At 46.9% G+C, this 24074-nt stretch overlaps 1 protein-coding gene across 3 annotated transcripts in view; it reads left to right on the forward strand.

Moving 5' to 3' along the window:
- The window catches only part of EXOC2 (exocyst complex component 2), a 948514-nt gene that overhangs the window by 196279 nt on the left and 728161 nt on the right, over window positions 1–24074 (forward strand). For all 3 annotated transcript variants that reach the window (XM_078688027.1, XM_078688028.1, XM_078688025.1), the window contains one exon: window positions 18091–18204. In XM_078688027.1, the coding sequence (XP_078544153.1) occupies window positions 18091–18204 (114 nt within the window). The remainder of the gene's footprint in view (window positions 1–18090; window positions 18205–24074) is intronic.

Here is a 24074-nt window from a genome sequence, read left to right on the forward strand (position 1 = left end):
CAAGTCTCAGATGCACAGCACATCACTCAATACTTCTCCGAAACAGCGGCTCAGCTTACTTGCATGCAGTCGAGTGGGACGCCTTCAATATAGTCTCATGCCGGCTTTGCATACAAGAAATATTGGGGGTCCATAAGACACTTGACCAGGAGATAACTAAGGTTGAACATTTGATTGTCGACCCCAGCAGGGCGATGGTCCTAGATGCCTCTAACAAAACGGAGCTCGCGGACGCAAAACCTGATACCCAGCAGTCCTTGACTAAATATGTGCTTCAATTTTAAAACCTATGAAGCCAGAACGTTCGAGCTGGAGACAAGTTGGGCAGGCTTTTAGCTTGGCTGGTCAGAGACAAATGGGTTGCCGATTTTAGGTGGGCACTCCATGACTCTGAAAGGGACAGGCCCTTGAATTACCACACTGAGTCTCTCGCAGCGCCCGATTTAAGAGTATTAATTTTACCATACTCAGCAGGGCCTATCTCATGCAGTATCGGCTCAACCTCTTCTTTTCCATAGCCCGCCTCAGCTGCCCGCGATGCCATTAGTTGTTGGCTCTCCTCCAGCACATTTATGGTCCTGTCCTATCCTTTCTGCATATTGGTAGGCAAACCACAAACAGCTCCACGAAGTAGAATGCGCTCCCAGACATAGACACTTGGAAGGCTTGCTCTATTCAACATGGGAAGCGCATAGCGGTCAGCGCTCCCTTTGCTAGCCTCGCATTACTCCTTGCTAACTGTACTGTCACATTTTACTAGTGTTCGCCTCCGCCCCCTGGTTGGCAGTCTAGCATGGAGCGGTACAACCATGGGGATGGCTAAATGCAAGGCATAACGCTTTCAGGAGGTCTGGCATATCCGCAGGTACTCAATCTCCCCAACTTTGTATGCCCTTTGTAGCCGGGTCTGGTGGCTCAGTGGACTAATGCGTCTACTGCAGGGGCCTGTGTTCGACCTCATGGTCACAGGTTCAAATCCCGGCGGGTCCACTCAGCCTTTCATCCATTTGGGGTCGATAAAATGAGTACCATTGAGTTGGGTAACAACAAACATCTGTTATTTCAGCGCCAAGATGCCCGTAGTGGTGAACGTGCGCTTTACAAATACTCATGTTATGTTATGTGTTCTCAACCACTTTCTCCAACTCAGCAGAGATGAATATTTCAACCCATGAATCCTGGGACACAGCCCTACATGAGTCACATCCCCCTCCCCTCTCTTCGACTCCTGTGACACGCCTGACCACTTCCCCCTGGGGGCCTCTCTTCCCCCAGCCGTGCTACTGTTGGCTTGATTATATCAAATCCGCTTTGTGTACCAGGGCACCAACTACACCCCTCATCGAGCAGACCTGTGGTCTCCAACTCCCTTCTCAGCACTTCCCAAACATGTTTCCCCCTAGACATAAGGTCTGGACACACCACCATCAGCCACACGCTTAGCCAAGCAGCACCTCCCTGCCGCCTGTTGCACACAGATGCCCACATCCTTCCGAACAACGAAGAGGCCTCAAGGACACTCAAGTAGACACGATGTAACCCTTGACCAGTCAGTGTTTATTGTTGTTTTCTTTTTTTTGTGTGTCCTCATTTGTCTTGCTTACTTCCAGATGACATCCAAGCTTGACCTCTGCCTTAGTGATCTACCCTTAGAGGTGGCCCTCAAGGACTCTGCTTGTGAAGAGGGGGTCTTGACTACCATGTCATATCCTCAACTGGATATAATCATTGGACCCAATCCAGAGATTAGCTAATTCGATCACTTCCTGTTTGTACCTGGATATTACCCTCTGTCACCCCTTTCCACCCAGATAGTCAACGGGGCCCATAACGTAGCCACTTTTTTGTAAAAGGTGCAGGTCAAATCCATCCTGTAAACATATAACACTGAGTCAAGCCATTATGCTTTTGAAATGGACACTGGTTGGAATCACTGCTTACAAATAAGTCTTTTCCCCAACAAAAATAAATAGATTAACAGTTTGCAGCCGTAACTCTGAGGGTCTCCTGCTTGCTGTGACACCCCAAGGATGACTATTTCAGGCTTACCTGGATTTGGGTAAGAAGAAGGTCGTTCAGAAACTTACAAACATGCTTCCAAAAACCGGAATGTTTGGACAAAGTACGAGTATATGGACGTCATCAGCATTCCTAGGGCCACACTTGCAATGTGCCTCTTCTGAACCGTTCTATTTTGATAACCTCTTGAGAGACCAGAAAGCTCTGTGGAAGGAAAAAAGATGGTTCCTTCTGAGATATGCTGATTCCTTCTGAGATATGCCTGTTTAACCACACTATATGAAAGATAGAAAGATATTTGCCATAACTGGTCAGTACTTTTACTCAGCACTGTTTCTCCCCACAGATAGTCAGACGTACTTTGATCTCCATCTGCGATATCCATAATTAACCCATACCAGGCTGCCACCTCCTTCTTCCGTTCTGGACTGTTGATTAAAAGCTCCTGCAGTTCATCGGTAACAGATTTATGTCCTCCCATAGCTCAAGTCAAGCTTTGTAGCTGGAGAAATTTAAACTTAGATACCATTTTCTTGGGTACGCTTTGAAACTGATCCCACAAGCAAAGCTTCTCATCTTGAAGTATCTGGCCACATTCAATAATTCCTGCTTCCCTTAATCCTCAGCCAACCTATCTTTTAAACATTCCGGGAGGCCAGGAGAGCCCCAGAATGGGGCGTACCTACTATAGTATGGCAAATTAGTTACTTGCGCGATCTAGTCCCTCAGTCGGGCCACAGCATGCAGCTTTTATAGTCCCACTTTTTACGGGCTCGGCGACGTCACCACGAAGTGGGGAGGAGTTGCGAGCCGTATTGTAGCGGGTTTCTCGTTCGTGCCGGATACATTTTTCTTTGCTCGTGCATTTTCAGTGCGCTATTTTATTATCTGAATAGTGATTGGTCGTCGCGGTGCTGTTTTTTTAGTAGTCTTCATGTGATAGGGCATATGTAATGTTAGACGGCCATTTCTTGGCATATTCTGTGCGGTTACGCGCAAGGCACACCATTAATTTTAATTAGGAGCTGTCAGAGTGCCCTTGTAATGCAATCCAGATGGTGGGAGCGCGTTCACCATTCTACATTGCATGTATAGGGCGCGCGTTCGTCTGCAGCGTTTTTGGGGCTGAGAAATGTGGACGTCTATTGTATTGAACTTTAATGTGATTTATCATTGCTCTTTTATTAGCAGCCTTGTTACACTAATTATGATAAGAGTCCGAGTGCCTAGAACATTGTCAGGGCTAATTTTGTTGTTTCCAGTAGCTATCTTAGTTCTGAGTTAGAATATTAATCTCGTGACACCTTGTGGCAGATAGGGGCTACTGCAGGGATTCGGTGCAAAGCAAGTACCACTCTCGACGAGTATAGTTTTTTTTCCAGCCGGCTTTAGCTTAACGGCTTTGTATTCGTGAAAAACGGCAGTGTTAAGTGCACATTCGCGGACTCCCAGCTTTTCATCCTGAACCACACCTCATAGAATGCCTGGTGAATGAAGTGTGCGCAGTGTGTCACGAGGACGGCCAGAGGGACTGGTCCGCGTTTGAGAAGTGAATGGTGATGCAGTTAGACTATGCACACACAATCTAAGGGGAAGACAGAAGGTGAAAGAACTTGGGTATCGTACCGGCAGCATCAGAGCTAGGAGCGAGTTGGTGAGATACACGTGTTTAGATTGTACTTGGAATCAGTTCAGTTTGGTATGCTTGTTAAACTTTTTGTTATAAAAACTGTTTGCAGTACCCTTGCTGCCTTCAGTGACAAACCACAGGATGTCTGTACTCGCCATAGAGGGATAGTAATGAACAGCTTTCATAGATGTTATGCGCTATAATTCTCATGGAAATGAAGCAATATTTTATGGCAGGAAAGAAAGCACTTGCGAAGGAAGAGTATGAAGAATTACTGGCACGTTAAAAACAATTCACAGACGCATTTCCTGTGGGCGGGAGGGCACGACTCTTTAGACTAAACAACGTGAGAATATATTTCAAATGTTTAACCGCTTCATGACATAATAAGCATTATAAACACTAAACTGCCCGCATTAATTAACTTGTTTAGCACAGCGCTCGCTTAGCGCTTTTTTAACTTACCCTACCCTGCATCCAGGGACTTCTCCCTTGCCTCAGCCCTTCCCGCGCAGCCGAGGTTAACGCTGCAGCGGCCATAGGACTACCCGTTCGCCGCCTTCAGCGGCCGCTCCCCCGGCCACGCCCACTCTTCTTGGCCACGCCCACCTGGGTCCTTAACAAGGAGCTGACTACGAGCTCACATCACTCGGATTCCTCCCCTGCCTTCCGCGGGAGTTACAGCCAAGCCCTGATTTTTTTTAAATACTTGTTTAGCACAGCGCTCGCTTAGCGCTTTTTTAACTTACCCTACCCTGCATCCAGGGACTTCTCCCTTGCCTCAGCCCTTCCCGCGCAGCCGAGGTTAACGCTGCAGCGGCCATAGGACTACCCGTTCGCCGCCTTCAGCGGCCGCTCCCCCGGCCACGCCCACTCTTCTTGGCCACGCCCACCTGGGTCCTTAACAAGGAGCTGACTACGAGCTCACATCACTCGGATTCCTCCCCTGCCTTCCGCGGGAGTTACAGCCAAGCCCTGATTTTTTAAAATACTTGTTTAGCACAGCGCTCGCTTAGCGCTTTTTTAACTTACCCTACCCTGCATCCAGGGACTTCTCCCTTGCCTCAGCCCTTCCCGCGCAGCCGAGGTTAACGCTGCAGCGGCCATAGGACTACCCGTTCGCCGCCTTCAGCGGCCGCTCCCCCGGCCACGCCCACTCTTCTTGGCCACGCCCACCTGGGTCCTTAACAAGGAGCTGACTACGAGCTCACATCACTCGGATTCCTCCCCTGCCTTCCGCGGGAGTTACAGCCAAGCCCTGATTTTTTAAAATACTTGTTTAGCACAGCGCTCGCTTAGCGCTTTTTTAACTTACCCTACCCTGCATCCAGGGACTTCTCCCTTGCCTCAGCTCTTCCCGCGCAGCCGAGGTTAACGCTGCAGCGGCCATAGGACTACCCGTTCGCCGCCTTCAGCGGCCGCTCCCCCGGCCACGCCCACTCTTCTTGGCCACGCCCACCTGGGTCCTTAACAAGGAGCTGACTACGAGCTCACATCACTCGGATTCCTCCCCTGCCTTCCGCGGGAGTTACAGCCAAGCCCTGATTTTTTAAAATACTTGTTTAGCACAGCGCTCGCTTAGCGCTTTTTTAACTTACCCTACCCTGCATCCAGGGACTTCTCCCTTGCCTCAGCCCTTCCCGCGCAGCCGAGGTTAACGCTGCAGCGGCCATAGGACTACCCGTTCGCCGCCTTCAGTGGCCGCTCCCCCGGCCACGCCCACTCTTCTTGGCCACGCCCCTAAGCGGCCCTACAAATCATGTGCTTCCACCGTACGCGCAGCGGACGGGCGCAGCGGGCGCGCCGTTTGCGCGCCGAAGGCGCGCCCAAGGCAAGCCCGTCTGCGCCCGTCCGCGACCGGCCGGGACCAGGGGCCACAGACCCTGCCCGACCTGTGTCATACACCTCCGCACAATTATCCGCACTTATGGTTCCTATTCCCGTTCCTCCTTCGGTAGCCTCACGCCTTGATTCACTCGGTATTTCTGCGCCTCCTTGTCTATCTCCACTCCCATCTTCTTTTCCCCTCACCTCCTTCCCCGCGGTTCATCAGGTAACCCCCTCTCTCACACCGTCACTCCCCTTAGCTTCCGCTCTACTGCTAAACACCCGGTCAGCAGTTAAGCACCAAATTGAACTTTTCAACCTGCTATCCTCAGACTGTCCCGACTATCTTTTCCTCACGGAGACATGGTTTTCTATTGATTCACTCCCTGACCTTCTAGCTATTCTTCCTGACACACATTATGCCCTCCGCATGGACCGCCCGGTCGGAAAAGCCGGCAGCGGCGTGGCAATGATTATTCGATCCACGCTGAAATTTCAGCTCCTTGATCACTCCCCAATATCCAACGTGGATTTTCTGGTCGCTCGGTCCACCAATCTTATCGACCCCCTCACTTTTGTCCTTGTTTACCGGCCCCCTCTGCCCATGCCTCTATTCGTTTCCCTATTACAAGACATCCTGGCCACTTTGGCAGTCAACAACTCGTCAGTTGTCCTACTAGGGGACTTTAATTATTGGCCCGACGATCCTAGAGAAAGTCTAGCTTCCAAAGACTTCTCTGCGACTCTCCAGTCACTAAACTTTATTCCTCACATTTTTTCCTCCACTCACGTTAAGGGTCACACCTTGGACCAAATTTGGTCTCTGCGTCGCCCCCTCTCCGTTCTTTCCACCCTTCCTTGTCTCTGGTCGGATCACTTTTTAATCTCCTTTAATATTCCCCTCCCTTCTTATGCAAAAACCCCTCTCTCCAAAAATCTGACAGCCCGCTGCTGGAACCAGACAGATCTTTCTCTTCTCTCTTCTTCTCTGGCTTCCACAGTACCCGACATGACGGATCTCCCTCTTGAAGCTCAAGCCGACGCTGTTCGTGCCTGGCTCTCTTCCTCCTGTGACCTCGTCGCCCCTCTTAAAAACATCAAATCTGTGCGGCCCCATGAGGCTCACAGATGGTTCACTAGTGAACTCAAAGAGCTTAAACTCAATCTTAGGCGATCGGAGCGCCATTGGAGGCGCAACTACTGTCCCCTCCTCCGAACCAAATACAAATCACTGCTTAATAGCTACAAAAAAGCCATTATCTTGGCAAAAACAGATTACTTCTCTGAAAAAGTTGTCCGCTCTTCAAACAAACCTCGAGAGATCTTCTCACTTATAAAACAACTTACCACATCTGATCGCACTAATATTAATTTTGCCCCATCCCTACCGTTTTGTCTCTCACTCAACAATTACTTTATCGATAAGCTCACTATCATTAAAGCTAACATTCCTACAGTCTCTCAAACCCAGATCATCCCCCTTCTCCCCCCGCCGCCTTTTTTGTTAGATCACTTCTCCCCTATCTCCGCTGCACAATTTTCCGCTCTGCTTGTTAAGGTCAAGTCGGGCTCACCAGCTGATTGCGCTCCGGCTCGGATTCTTCAAACCCTCTTTGCTCACTGTCCTGGACCCCCGCTTACACTCCTCAATTCGTCCCTGGCCCTCGGATCTGTTCCCTCCTCCTTTAAAACCGCCACTGTTCTTCCTATAATAAAAAAACCTGGCTTGGACCCTTCCTCTCCCTCCAACTTCAGGCCCATCTCTCTTCTTCCCTATTTGGGGAAGATCGTGGAAAGCCATGTTACATCCTGCCTGTCCTCACATATTGAGGAGCATGGCCTCTTAGCCTCCCATCAAGCGGGTTTCCGCCCGGGCCACTCCACCGAGACTGTTGTCACCGCTGTCTTGGACGAGCTTAAGGCAAAGGCTGATTCCAATCTCCCCCAGGCGTTGGTGCTCCTCGACCTGTCGGCTGCGTTTGACACGGTCGACCATGCCATTCTTCTCGACCGTGTCAGCGCAGCCGGCATTAGGGGTGTAGCACTCTCCTGGCTGAAGTCCTTTCTCCAGGATAGGTCCCAGGCAGTCCAGCGCGCTGCTTTTTCCGCCCCCCCCCACCCTCTTGTGTGTGGGGTTCCCCAAGGTTCTTCCCTCTCCCCTCTTCTCTTTAATCTTTATATCTACCCTCTCATCTTTTCTCTCCGCGAGCTGGGGGTCTCCGTGTACAACTACGCTGACGATCTCCAGCTCATCTTTGATCTCTCTACTCCTGACTCTTCCTCCTTTTTTAGTTCCACTTTAGTCTTTATTTCGGATTGGATGATCACGAACCACCTTAAGTTGAATCCTGACAAGACGGAGCTTGTCCTCACTGGTGGTCCCTCTAATCCCTGGTCCCCAACGCACTGGCCCCTTTCTCTTGGTACCCCCCCTCTCCCAGTCCCTTCTGTTCGCACTCTAGGTATCAAGGTCAGTAATGACCTCTCCATGCACTCCCAAGTTAGCTCTGTAATCTCATCTTGTTTTCTATCCCTCCGCCTCATCCGTAAAATCTCCCGTTTCTTTTCCACCGACGCCCTCAAAACCATCATCACTGCCCTCATCACTTCCCGCCTTGATTACGGGAACGGCCTCTATGCCGGTATCCCTGCCTTTGAAATGCGCCGGCTTCAGGCTATCCAAAATCAAGCCGCCCGGCTCATCTTTCACCTCCCCAAATTCTCTCACATCACACCCGTTCTCAAGTCCCTTCACTGGCTTCCTGTACGCTTTCGTTCTTCTTTCAAATTAGCATGCTTAGCCTTTTTAGCCTACACCCATTCCGCCCCTCTTTTTATTGTTTCTCTGATCACCCCCTACACTCCAGCTCGCACTCTTCGTTCATTTTCTCAACTCCTTCTTCAAGTCCCCCGCTACCGCAAAGCCCGAATCGGCGGTACTCGTTTCTCGGTGTTGGCCCCCCAGTTTTGGAATAGTCTTCCATTATCCATCCGATCGATCCCTACCTACCCTTCTTTCCGTAAAGCATTAAAAACTTTTCTTTTTCTCCAGGCTTTCCCCGGCTAGTTCCCCGGTTGCAGTGTAGAATCCGTCCCCCCCCCCCCCAGCGCCAGGAAGCCGCTTGGCCACAGAGCGCTTAATCAAGTTTCTTTTTCATTTCATTTCATTTCATTTCATTAATCCCTCCCCCAGATGCGGATGGGCTGACCTTAACGTGCGCCACTCTTGCGGATTCCATACAGGGCCGGACTGGGAACGAAAACCGGCCCTGGCAAAGTGCTCGGCCGGCCCCCCGCCCCCCGGGCGGGAGGAGGGCGAGCGCTTTGCCAGGGCCGCTTTTCAGCCTATTTCGTTACAGGGCCGATTTTGCAGCTATGCTGCAAAAACGGCTCTGCAACAAAAACGGCCCCCAGGGCCCAAAACCGGCCCCCACCCTTGCGGCCGACCGGGGGATTGCCCGGTGCCCACAACGACCAGTCCGGGCCTGATTCCATAACAGTTTTCTTTGTTTACTTGCCATAATTTATACGAGCCTGGCAACGGATTACTTTCCGTAATTGATTAGATTGTACGTGGTTAACGATCACAGCCACACTGGTTTAGTTACAGGTTTGTGAACCGCATCCCCAGGCCTGCTGCACCTAAAAAGATTAATGTTGGCTAACCTTTCCATTTTACAGTAAATATGTGGAAGAGAACTGTGAGTTTAAGAGCCTGATTTCTTCTTGGCACGCCGTGTTCACAGACAACCAGTACTACCACTACCAGTACCACCACCACCACCAGTACTACCAGTACTACAGCCACCAGTACTACCTCTACCACCACCACCAGTACTACCAGTACCACGACCACCAGTACTACCACTACCAGTACTCCCACTACCAGTACCACTACCACCACCAGTACCACCACCAGCAGTACTACCAGTACTACCACCATCAGTACTACCAGTACTACCACCACCAGTACTACCACTACCAGTACCACCACCAACAGTACTACCACTACCAGTACCACCACCACCAGTACTACAGGCACCAGTACTACCACTACCACCAGTACTACCAGTACCACGACCACCAGTACTACCACTACCAGTACTACCACTTCCAGTACCACTACCACCACCAGTACTACCACCACCAGTACCACCACCACCAGTACTACCAGTACTACCACCAGCAGTACTACCAGTACAACTACCACCACCAGTACTACCACCACCAGTACCACCACCACCAGTACTACCAGTACTACCACCATCAGTACTACCAGTACTACCACCACCAGTACTACCACTACCTGTACCACCACCACCAGTACTACCACTACCAGTACCACCACCACCACCAGTACTACCAGTAGTACCACCATCAGTACTACCAGTACTACCACCACCAGTACTACCACTACTACAGCCACCAGTACTACCACTACTACAGCCACCAGTACTACCAATACCACCACCAACAGTACTACCACCACCACCAGTACTACCAGTACCACCACCACCAGTACTACCACTACCAGTACTACCACTACCAGTACTACCAGTACCACTACCACCACCAGTACTACCAGTACTACCACCATCAGTACTACCAGTACTACCACCACCAGTACTACCACTACTACAGTTACCAGTACTACCACTACTTTAGCCACCAGTACTACCACTACCACCACCACTACCACCACCACCAGCACTACCAGTACCACCACCACCAGTACTATCACTACCAGTACCACCACCACCAGTACTACCACCACCAGTACCACCACCACCAGTACTACCACTACCAGTACCACCACCAGTACTACCACTACCAGTACCACCACCATCAGCAGTACTACCAGTACTACAGCCACCAGTACTACCACTACCACCACAACCAGTACTACCAGTACCACGACCACCAGTACTACCACTACCAGTACTACCAATACCAGTACCACTACCACCACCAGTACTACCACCACCAGTACCACCACCACCAGTACTGCCACTACCAGTACTACGGGCAGCAGTACCACCACCAGTAGCACTACCACTACCAGTACCACCACTACCAGTACCACCACTACCAGTACTACCACCACCAGTACTACCACCACCAGTACTACCAGTACCACCACCTCCAGTACTACCACTACCAGTACCACCACCAGTACTACCAGTAACACCACCACCAGTACTACCACTACCACCACCACCAGTACTACCACTACCAGTACCACCACCACCAGTACTACCACTACCACCACCAGTACCACCACTACCAGTACTACCACCAGTACCACCACTACCAGTACTACCACCACCAGTACTACCACCACCAGTACTACCACTACCAGTACCACCACCTCCAGTACTACCACTACTACCACTACCAGTACCACCACCAGTACTACCAGTAACACCACCACCAGTACTACCACTACCAGTACCACCAGTACTACCACTACCAGTACCACCACCACCACCAGTACTACCACTACCAGTACCACCACCACCACCAGTACTACCAGTGCTACCACCATCAGTACTACCAGTACTACCACCACCAGTACTACCACTACTACAGCCACCAGTACTACCACTACCACCACCACCAGTACTACCACCACCACCAGTACTACCAGTACCACCACCACCAGTACTACCACAACCAGTACTACCAGTACCACTACCACCACCACCAGTACCACCACCAGTACTACCACCACCAGTATTACCAGTACCACCACCACCACCAGTACTACCACCACCAGTACCACCACCACCAGTACTACCACTACCAGTACTACGGGCAGCAGTACCACCACCAGTAGCACTACCACTACCGGTACCACCACCAGTAGTACCACTACCAGTACCACCACCACCAGTACTACCACTACTAGTACCACCACCAGTACCACCACTACCACCACCACCAGTACTACCACCACCAGTACTACCACTACCACCACCTCCAGTACTACCACTACTACCACTACCAGTACCACCACCACCAGTACTACCAGTAACACCACCACCAGTACTACCACTACCAGTACCACCACCACCAGTACTACCACAACCAGTACTACCAGTACCACTACCAGTACCACCACCACCAGTACTACCACCACCAGTACTACCAGTACCACCACCACCACCAGTACTACCACTACCAGTACTACCAGTACCAGTACCACTACCACCACCAGTACTACCACCACCAGTACCACCACCACCAGTACTACCACTACCAGTACTACGGCCAGCAGTACCACTACCACTACCGGTACCACCACCAGTACTACCACTACCATTACCACCACCAGCAGTACTACCACTACCGGTACCACCACCAGTACCACCACCAGTACCACCACTACCAGTACTACCATCACCAGTACTACCACCACCAGTACTACCATTACCAGTACCACCACCTCCAGTACTACCACTACTACCACTACCAGTACCACCACCACCAGTACTACCAGTAACACCACCACTAGTACTACCACTACCAGTACCACCACCACCAGCACCACCACTACCTTTACTACCACTACCAGTACTACCAGTACCACTGCCACCACCACCAGTACCACCATCACCAGTACTACCACTACCAGTACCACCACCACCACCAGTACTACCACTACCAGTACCACCACCACCACCAGTACTACCAGTACTACAGGCACCAGTACTACCACTACCACCACCACCAGTACTACCAGTACCATGACCACCAGTACTACCACTACCAGTACTACCACTACCAATACCACTACCACCACCAGTACTACCACCACCAGTACCACCACTACCAGTACTACCACTACCAGTACTACGGCCAGCAGTACCACCACCACCAATGCTACTGCTCACCACCAGCCATCAGTGCACAATTTCTACAGGCAGTCACGGCCATCAGTACATGCATCGATTGTTACACATCCACAATTAAGTATTGTAGCAATCTCAGTATGGTACACTTTAGTTTTAAACATATTCATGTAAAAACACAGCATGCCACCATTGCTACAATTACAATCTAACACACATAATTCCCCTACACACCACATTAACACACTCCATAACACTTAGCAAAAATACATTACCATTTACAATGCCATTAGCTCAAACTCAAATAAATCCGAGCCCGATTGCATTTCTAATGCTTGTTTTAAAGTACCTATTGTCACCAAATTTGTACATTAACTTGATACCAAATAACCTGATAACAAATTTCGGGAAAGTCGATGGGTATGAGGCCAACTCGTCAAAGACCGAGATTATGGTATGGAATATAGAAGAGAGGTTTGTTGTTCCTTACAAAAAGTGGCAGAGTTGCATTTTTACAAAACAATGTCAGAAACAAACAGGTCATTACTTAGTTGGTCCCATCTTCCATTGACAATATTTGAGAGAACAAACTTGATAAGAATGTCAATCCTTTCTAAATCTACTTTCCTCTTTAATATGATACCCCTTCATTTTAAGAGTACATGGTTGCAAAAGCTTCACAGTAGAATAGACTTGTTTATATGGGCTACCAGGGATGCGAGAATTACAAGAAGAAAGTTGAGTAGTAAGTATGACAAAGGGGGTAATCACGCTGCCAGATTTTCAACTATACGCCTAGGGATTTCAATTAAAAGAATTTTAGTCCCTGCTGTCTGAGAAGTGTGGGTCAATGGGTGACCAGCTATGGGAGGCCTTGCTAAATGAAGTGCTAGGTGGAGGGTCAAAGTTTATGTACAAATGTATTGTTGGTTGTTGAAAACCCCGATAAAAACACTTGTTAAAAAAAAAAGAAACACAATGTTGGAGGATTTCACCCGACAGAGTGCAACAAAAATATGCTTTGGCAAAGCCAAGAGGTCTGGCCGTGCCAAGTTGGCACGCTGACCAATTTTCTGTTAGGTAAGCATATGCCACAAAAATCAAAAGAATGTAAAAAAGAAAACACACCTTCCGCTTTGGCCTGCAGTAAAATGTAAAAGAAAATTAGCCATTTTATATAATTTTCATAGAATAGTATACATGTTTCCCAGCATGCATTTGTACTTGTAACAGTTATAGAAACCCATTTTAGTCTTAATACATATAAAAGGAAAATATGATTTTTATTGGTGCAAACAATGGTACTAAGGATGACTAAAAGCAAAAAAAGGTCATAGAATTGACAGAAAATAGCATCATCAATGAAACGTATTGGCCTTGTAACAAAGATTCACCTATTTACTCCTGCCAGGAATTCACAAAAGTTATTACAATGGTTTTGGGGTGGGATGTTGGTGTTCCAAGGTGCGGGCCATGGTATATGTTTTGAAGCACAAAAAAAAATGTAGGCATTCCCAAAGTTAGATCTTGCCTCTGTCAACCCTTGAATTTGTCAGACATTTACTTCAACCAATAATTGGAGTAAGTGCCCTTCCAAGATGTGAAGAAGAACTGATGACCCGCAGATTTGCTGAGGCTGTTGGGTAAGAGCATTGTCCACATTGAAAATTGTTTTCTTCATGGACAAAACAAAAAAGTGTACCTTCACACAGGGGGTCTTGTTTGCCCTTTTATGCCGTGTATGAATGCCGGTAGAATAAGAAGCCGGTAGAATAGGAAGCCACAGGAATAGTCAAATTAATACTATTCCCAGTACTATGCCTTGAAACCTGCACATGGCACAGCTTTTTAGGTATCCAACTGGGAATGTTGCAGAATTGGAAAAAACAATCAACGCATACGTTGAGATGGAGATGTAAATCTTTGGTCTTACTTTATATTTTCTTTCTAAGTGGGGCCTCTTTATATATTTGCTGCCTGCATTCTCACAACACACATAAGGATTGCTCTTTTTGTCATAGGTTTACTTCCAAGACTTGAAAAGACAGGCAGTTGTTTTCTCCAAGGAGGAGTATCTTTAGGGCAGTCTATCATTGAAAGGTTCTGCACGGCACATCTCGAGTCGCAGAACATTCCCCCCCCTCCCCCCCCACACACACACCTTTCAAAAAGGAAGAGGAGCTGGATTCTTGGAAAAGCTAATCAAAAGGTGAAAACCTCAGGTTGACCTTCAAGTAGACAATTTTACTTTTTCAAGCACCTACAAATAATCTACATGCTACCTCTACGGAGATTCAAAAATCTTTGTTGATGGTCTCTCTGTCGACCAGTAGGTTGTCTACAAAACTCACCACTTCTAAAAATGCCATGCTGACAAAGCCATAATGGACCACAGCAGTCTTAAGCAATATTATCAACCAGTGGTGTCTTGTTGGTGACCTCAAGAAACACTGCTGGTTCGTCGTGACCTGTGTCATATCAGTTAAATAAGAGGCAACAAAAACATGTTGACCAAGATACAGGCGAACCATCATGTCAATGTCTCTCTCATCAACAACAAAAAATTTTTGAGGCAGAACTTTTCGCCTTGGACATGCTGAAACTCATGGTTTGGCAGACTTGATACTTCAAAAGCTATTTTTTCTCCCTCCTGTGGATGTCCTTTCTGCTATCAGAGAACCCTTATCCACCTCTGCTTTAAGAGTTCCATTTGATTCAATTTGTTTTTCTTGTTTTGTTGCAAAGATTGTTGGACAAGTTTGATAAGAGTATTCAGACTTAAAAAGAATCTAACAGTCGGACTGAGCCAGCAAGGTCTCATGCATTTGCGCCAAAAACCCTGAGGTTATACTGGTCTCGCTCTCAAAAGGCAGGGAAAGAGGAAGGTATAGAAGAGGAGGAAGAGGTCGGGATAAATGGGACACTAAACATGACCATGAGTTAATAGAGCTAGAATAAGAATCCTCGAGCTTCCAAATCTGAACTCCACGCCAGAAGAAATAGTATGCTTTATTCAGTTGCTAGAAAAGCTGCTGCAATCTTCGAATTAGGACTGCTAGAGGATAAATGCTTTCTCTGGGTTTTGTAAATAAGTCATATGAAGACTATTACTCCTGCTCCCCTACTAATGAAGAACATTCAGGAGGGATGTGCCTCTTAATTTATAAAACGTCTGTGCTCGGGACCTATATTTTCATTTTCCCTTTCTTAAGGAACTCTGACTATTCCACAACTATATGTAGACTGAATGTGAACTACTGTTGCTGTGCCAGAGATCTGTTTGGTTCCAACTCCACTCGCTTGAAATTCAGCACAATATAAATCTTTGCTGCCGTTTTGCTTGATCAGATGGGCTCTGTGTCACTCACTGCGCACTTCGTCCTTGCCTTGCTGATTTACGTCTCTTTCTGAGCCCTTTTCAATCTGCTTTTAAGTTCCCCTGATATTGTCATTGGTTTGGGTATTAAATCATAAAACAAACTCATGTGATCAGTTCCTACTCCAAAATGTAGATCTACTTAGTCATTTGTTTGTTAAATATTCGTGTTTTGAAGGGTTTATTTATAATTATGGGCTATAAAGCCTTTACTGTCTCTTCAAAATACAAATGTTTTAGTAAACATATGTTGGCGGAAGAGTCCTGCTAGACATTCATTTACTGAATATTGATCGACATGTTTCCGCCCTCACATGTTCGAGTTTTCAACTTTAACATGTGAGTGCTTCTGTTGTTTCCCTTTCTACAGCCGTATTTTGAGGGGTAGGTGAATTCTACTTTTGTTGTTTTTTGTGAGGAAGAGCAAGCATATTTGCAGCCGAATATCCATGGCTGATCTAATATTCTCTCCTTGCTTTTCCTGCGTAGAACTTGAATGTAGGAAGTATTGCGTAGCAGTTGATGGTATTGAGTAACAGTTATTGCAGAACAGCACACCGTAGGACTGTATTGTGCGTGTTATAGAAATATACTTTGTTTTATGATACAAAAGATGTGTTACTTTTAGACCCATTTATCTGGCCTCGATCACAAACCTATGAACCTTTGTTACTGAAGAACAACATTTCGGTTCATTCCAGAATTAAAAAAAATATGACTATACATTGCCAAATGTTATAAATTGATAATTGATGGTAGGGACAAAAATTATGTTCACTAGCTCCATGTTATGTTACGTTATGTTTTTATGAATTATTTGACTTGCGTTCTGCAATTGGTATTGCCATGTATGACCATTCAGTTCAATAACCTATTGCTAGGTTTTGTAGATTCTATTAAAACGCAGAGTCTGTGTGTAGTAGTAAGCTGTAGTTAGTGTGAAGATATTTGTTGTTACTTTAGTATGTTATAGGTTGGGTTGGATGTAGGCTGAGATCTGTCCTGCTGCTTACTTGCTAACTGGATTATTTAGCTCGTGTGTGAATTATCTGGAGGGATTTTGTGCTTTGCAGAGCTCCACTATCAAATCTCCTGACTTGACCTGCACTGTTGTGGGGTAGTGTTTAGTGACGGTGTGGCTAGACTCATATCAACCTAAATAGTATATCTGTACTTTGTTGGATATGTGGTAGTTGTATCAAATATGTTGTTTGGGTAGGCTGTGTATGTTAATGGTAAAGTCACCAACTCCAGAGCTTCTGCACTGTTGTTCACTTGTACAGAATTCGATCTAATGTTAATTTTAGGAGGCTGTATTAGTTTGGAGTATTGTTGAGGCTTTACAATAGTCTTTTTGAACTGTGCTGCATGCATGTATGTTCTGTGATTATTATTGAACTAAGTTACTGCGAGGAGCATCAGAAGTAAAGATGATTGGCATTCTGGCAATTAAAGGTAAACATTGCAAATTGCAGCCATTACATGAATAGGTTTTAGACGATAAAAAAGGAAGAGACGTAGTAGTCTGAAAATGTCCCTTTCTGATTAAACTCTACTATACGCATTCCAATTTATAGGTCCTCGTCCATGTGCTGTATGTTACATAAGGTATATTTATGTATGTGTGTTTATCTCTTGAAAGAGACTCTGCATGACAGTGTAGGTCTTCCATACAGGAGCCATTTGATTAAATGTTCCTGGATTGGATTGGCATTGCCATGATGAAACAGCCAGGGCTCTAACCCCCAGATGCATCAAGCATCCATTTTGTGATTCCTTATTAGCGAAAAATAAGGATTCGCTAATAAGGAATAGCAAAATGCCATGCATGAAGAACTCGCTTAAAAAATAGCGATTTCTTCCTTAATTGCGAGTCGCAAATTGCGAGTCGCAATTAAGGAATACCTCCCCATTCATTCCTATGGGCCTAGAGGCCCATAGGAATGAATGGGAAGACAATCTCAATTTGCGATTCTCATTTAGAGAATCGCAAATTGAGATTGCAATTCCAAGGGTGCCAGGGTGTCAAAAGATACCCTGATGCATCCCAAATGCAAAAATACCAGTCGCAAAGGGGCAGATTCAGAGAATCTGTCCCTTTGCAAGCGGATTTTAGCTTGCTGCATCTGGGCCTAAGTATAGAATAACATGTTTTCCACATTTTAATTTCAACCATCGTGTCTGTGTTTTCAACCCCCAATTAGCTAACCTCCCGGGAGCAACTGATATTGAAGAACTATTCGGCTTATTTATTTACGTAAACCTATGATCTACACTATATGTGGCCTCTTTGTGATGCGTAAAATTCCTTGGTATAGAGGAACCTTTCTGTTTTTGAAAAATGAAAATTACAAAATCACATAAAAAGTTCTTTTTCTTTTTTGCAGGGGAAAGGTTCCACAGAAAGATTTAGAAACCCTGTTTCATGGAATGAGTGGAGATTTTACAAGTGAAAATTTCTCTGCTACTTGGTACCTGATAGAAAATCACTCCTCAACAAGGTTAGTCAAATTTTGTTGCAACCGCTTAAGTTCATGTTGTTTAAAAATAAATAAACCTACTGCTTTTGATGTTTGTGAGTTCCATGTTATTTTACTCTCATGCATGTATTTTCATACTTATATTTGAGTTTTTCTTAGAATATAATTTTTATTGAAATGTCACAGGATTTATAATGTACACAATGATCTCCTTGATTGACACCTTACTTCCTCAGCTCAGGTCCTTTTCGAGCCATACGCCCAGGCTCTTGACCCCCCCCCCTGCACCCAAGGAGGAGGTCAAGAGCCTGGGCGTATGGCTCGAAAAGGACCTGAGCTTTAGAACACAGGCCAAAAAGACGGCAGGAATCTGCTTCGGACTTCTCAGGGCCTGCAGAAAGGTCTTCCCCCTGCTTCCCGCCACCTCCAAGAAACTTCTGATTCAGGGCCTCATCCTGGCGAGACTTGACTACAGCAACGCAATCTACCTGGGTGCCCCCGAAGCTACACTCAATACCCTGCAGAAAATTCAAAACGCCGCGGCCCGCCTACTTACCGACACCCCCGCCAGATCCTCGGCAAAGCCAGCCTTGAAGCTCCTTCATTGGCTCCCAGTCAGAGAAAGGGTTGCTTTCAAGGCCCTTTGTCTGGCCCATAAGACTCTCCATAACAAAGGCCCACCCCTCCTCAAGGATTTCATCATCCCTTACAAAGCGAGTAGGGCCCTCCGTTCAAGCGGAGAGAACTTCATCACTGTCCCCAGAGTTAAAAAAGCCCGGTCCGGAGGACGCCGCTTCTCGGTCCACACGGCCAAACACTGGAACAACCTCCCCCGGAGACTGAGAACTGAACCTAATCTTCTTCAGTTCAGGAAGGCACTGAAGACCCTTCTTTTTCCTTGACCCTTAACCCCTTCCGATGCTGACCCCTCCTGAGTTCAGGTTCAAGCGCTGGGATGCTCTAGGGTTACTACGCGCTCTACAAAACCTTAAAATAAATAAATAAATAAATACTTCCCACCTTGCACACGATAGAAAGCATAAACAGGCAGAGTTCATCCAAGGGAACTCCTCAGTTAATTTAGATAGTTCTTGGTAAATAAATGCTCACAGTGTTGGCAAACAATAGAAATGAGGCACAGTGATTTAATGGGCAGTGCATAAAATTGCGCAGTTCAAATTGCGATGTTCAAATTCAAAAGGTCAGACTGTGAGCATTCTTCATGATAGTAAATGTACTATGGATTTATTTACAGTAACATTTTCTAAATTCACCTCCGTGCTTTAGAATAAATATGCTCCTCTTCCTGACTAGTTTATAAGAAACTAAGTTAAGGAGAGACGTAGCAAAATCCGACTCCAGCATATCAAAGATGCTAGTTTAGTCAGACATCTGGCATAAATAAAATGTTTTTTAAGACCTATGGTCGGTGAAATGCCATCATACATGCAAGACACCAAACATGTCCTAAACATTTTAATAGAAGTACTTTTTGATGTAGAAAAACATTATTTGGTCAGCTTTGATGTGGAATCGTTGTATACTAATATTCCACAGGAGGAATCCTTACGTACTGAAGAAGCTTTACTGCAGGAACAAACAGGAGATGATAGGACTACAACTTCACTTCACAATAGAACCTCCCTTTTTGGATCTACTTCTGTACCCAAAAGATAGGTACATAAAATTGGAACTGTACTAGAAACCGATGGCACGTAGCCACTATGAAATGGCCGTTTCCATCTGAGAGCTCTACGTGACAACCTAACTGTAGGCCAATAATTCCTTAGAGTCTATAGGAATTGCTCCAAGTTGGAAAAATTTCAGACATGCCACTGAACTAAGCAGGAATGTGATACAGTAAAATGTCCGTCCTTGCTTGATTTGCAAAGCTGCAAAAAGAGTAAAAAACAATCATAGAGATGCACTTCTTGAAGATCATTGGAAACCCATATCAAATATATTGGTATGTGTAAGTACCTTCAATCACTTGGCCACTACTATCAAAAAGCAGTGGCGGCTCCTCAATGGGGGCGTTTGGGCGCCGCCCCCCTGCTTTCTCACCCTGCGAGAAGGCAGAAACAAATGGTAGTTATTACTGTAATAACTACCATTTGTTTCTGCCTTCTCGCACGGCGAGAAAGCAGAAGTTCCTGGTTGGGGGTGGGCGGTGTTTCTCGAGGGCAGGGGGGAGTGGCTTGCCCACTGTTGTACATACTGACTGTTTGGGCAGCCTGAGGCCGCCCAAACAGTCAGTATGTACAACAGTGGGCAAGCCACTCCCCCTGCCCTCGAGAAACACCACCCACTCTCCCTGTTCTCAATGTATGCTGCGAAAATGACCCGTGTGGGGCAGCGGCCTCACCAATCACAATGCTGCCACTGCAGCGTTGTGATTGGTGGAGGGGAAGGAGGCTGACTTCCTGATGACGAGCGCCTCCGCTGCAGCCAGGAATTCAACCCAGGACGGCGGGAGTCGGGAGTCTCGTGAATAAAGAAGAAGCGGGACGGTAATTTTTAATTATTATTTTTTTTTTCATTAAACCCCTCCCGCCTCCCCCCATCCCCTCCGCGGCGCGACAACCCCATTTCCACCCCCCCCCACCCTCCAGTAATGCCTGGTCCATGACTTGTGTGCCCCATTTCTGACAAAGGATTATAAATTACCGTCTATTGTTATTGGAAAGGAAGTTGTCGGGGTGCACCGAACAGGATCGGGCAGCATCCCCGCCTACCTGTGTGAATGTTGAGTGCTATTGAGCATTCACTGGCGAGTTGCGTAGTTGTTGAGTTTTCACATTACTTTTGTGCCCCATGGTGTAGGTGCCAATTCACAAGTTGAATTTTCAGGACTGCCTTGAGCCACGTGGTGCAGGAGTGCAGTAAGTGCTGTGGCACCAGTTGGGTATTCAGGACAGCCCTTTGGTGCAGGCGTGCCTTTTCACCAGTTGTGTTGTCAGGACCCCTTTTGGTCCCATAGCACAGGCGTGAGGTATGTGCCAGGTCATAAGTTGAGTTTTCAGTACAACGTTGTGTCCAAGGTGTAGGGGTGCAGCAGGTGTTGTGTCACCAGCATCTCTGTGGGCTCCGCGCCCTCGATCAAGGGGGAGCAATGGTTGTGAGCTACAGTGCGGCCTTTGATAGTGATTCAGACACAAGACTTGTGAACAGGTTCAACCCCGGGCCACGTGTCTCGAGACTCCGGCAGTGTCACAGAAGGCCAGCTAAGCAGTGGCTTGGCCTCTGTCCAGCTCTTAATCTTAACACCCTGTGGTTTCACCAATCAGGGTATTGAGTGGATTTTTTTTTTAAAGTAATTACGCGTGCACTTTTTCCTAGAATGGCTATTCTGGCCAAGAGCCCGTCGGCCATTTGCAGGTGGGCGTCATTAGTCGCTCCACCGTGGAGGGGTGGGGGTCAGTGGGTTATGACCTGAAGGGGTCATTAGCTATGCAACAGAGGGGAGGGGGCAGAGTTGAGGCCTTTAAAAGTGGGCTACCCCGCCCCCCCCGTGACCCCCTCTATGTCCCCTGATGTGCTGCGGGAGCCGGACTGAATGTTTGCCTTTGTGGAGGGGGGCCGCGCAGTTTGTAAGGGTGGTTGGCCCCACCCATCTCCATTGCACGAGTCAGCGCACTAATGTTCTCACAGAAGATGCACAGTTGGGTTACATGCGCCCCGAAGTTCTGCTTCTCATTGCTGGACTTCCGGCGATTTGAGCATGGCTTGGTCTTCCATTTATTTCTCGCCGCCACTCAGGACAAATGACAGGCAGCAGCGTAGCCTCGTGCAAGAGCCCGGTGCCACAGTACCTGCTGCACTAGTGGAAACGACAGCTTTGGGCTGGGCTGGGCTTGGCAGGCCACAGGCGGAGAGGGTCGAGCCAGTTTAAGGCAGCCTCCCCAAGACACCCGATTTAATGGAAGTTGCATGGGAGAAGTGGTATTGTGGTTGTCGGGAAACATCCATCATCCTTTGCGGAAAAATAACATGTTTTTTTTTTGTTTCAGCTCCTATTCCACCCTAGCTTTTATCTTTTTTAAAGTTTTATCTAGCGCGTACTAGACCCGGAGGATCAAAGCGCTTTACATGAGCACCAGTTGCGTTACATGAGGACACACATTTATCGATTGTGTTAGGCAGAGGGGGATTAAGTGATCTGCCCATGAGCGCCACTGCCGAGGCTCGAACCCGGTTCCGCCGCTCCGATCTCGACGCTCTAGCCGTTAGGCCACATCCCCTCCCCTTAGGAGTGGGATGGAGTTGAAAAAAAAACGAACCGTTCAGTAGGTGGGAAATGTGCCGTTGTTAATAGTAGGTGTCAAGCAATGCCCACGTTGACAAAATAGAGCTTTAAGTAATGACCCCTCAGTTTACTCAATTGAAAAAAAAACCTCTAAAGAGCGCTATGTGGTTGCCTCAGCAGTGTGACCTTTCACCCCAAGTGCAGCGTCCGAGGACAAATCGGCCTGTTCCACAAGGTCAAAGGTGGCTCTGTTGTTGCAAACGGTTCTGCAGTGTTTCACCCCACAACTTATACCATCTACCAGCCGCCACTGTCAAAAAGGCAGTTACAAAGAATTTGCAGGTTCTTATGACTCTATGGTAATATGGATTTTGTGAGACCAATGTTTGCCTTTAAGTAGGGCAGACGTTTGAAAGGTATGGTGGTAAATGGTAGACCCAAAACAACCAATAGAGATGTTCAAGACACCCTTTGAGCCCTTCTGAAGACCAGGGACCATTTTCTATGTGGCTCATGCCATATCACCTTACTCAGCATGGCACAGAAATTGACTTCGGTTTGACCACTCCATGAGAACTCAAACACCATACCAACTGTAAAACCAGTGTCTGGATCTGGTTCATTCAATGTCCTTGTAACTTATGTTGCAAAGAAATAGCCTCTCAAAAGTGAGGGTGAGAATCGAATCCTAGAACATCTGATAAAGACTTTTAGCCACAGATTATTTACCTTAGAATTTTCCCCAGGTGCCAGACTGGATCTGGAAATTTTTCGTGAGCAGTACCCCTGCACATTATTGCATCATCTGGATGGAGTTGGAATCAGCGTTTAAAACTGATGTTTTAATGATCCCCTTGTCGTTTCCCCCTTTTAAAAACAAAAATCGCTGTTTTGCAGTTACAGTAGACGTATAGGCCGTTATTGGGTAATAATGCATGTCTGGAGACTAGAAATAACAGAAACTCATTTTTTTACTTCTCACTGGACACTGCGCCTGCTTCGCCAAAAGTATGACCGTAGGGATGCCCTATTTAAATATTCTTTTTTTTAATCACTGCTATGCGGGAAATAAAAACTTTGCCCTAATGCCTTAAACACCAGCACTCCTCCCAGTACACGATGACAACGAGCAGAGGCGCTGCCCTCTTCTGTTTCCCCCAACAATCTACTACAACCTCCCACTTCAACATTTTCACTCATTTCCACTGAGTCACCGAATGAAAATGCAGCCAGTGCAAAATGATTTGCCTGTTCCTAAGGGAAGAGGACTCGAACTTGCGATCATAAAGAGATCACTGCAACAGGTACTCTTCACACTGAGTTATCTGTCCAGCTGGCCTCGTGCCTTAACATTATTCTCAAACTCAGACTTTCTGTGTTTTCACATCTGGTGGAAACATCTGCATCAACAAATGCGAAATGTAATGTACGGATTAAATAAAGAACAGTAAAGCAGGCACATTACTCTACTGTCAGGACAAAACAAGCATTGCAATGCAATATGACTCACATTTACTCAAGTTTAAGCTATTGGCATTGTAAATGACAATGCCTTTTATTTTTGTTTTTAAAATCAAAACATAAATAAACGTAATATGCCTCTGCGATCCTTTACCAGCTCCTGGTCAACACCGCCCTCCACCAA

The sequence above is a fragment of the Lissotriton helveticus genome, chromosome 4_1 (genome assembly GCF_964261635.1).
Source record: "Lissotriton helveticus chromosome 4_1, aLisHel1.1, whole genome shotgun sequence".
NCBI classification, from domain to species: Eukaryota; Metazoa; Chordata; class Amphibia; order Caudata; family Salamandridae; genus Lissotriton; species Lissotriton helveticus.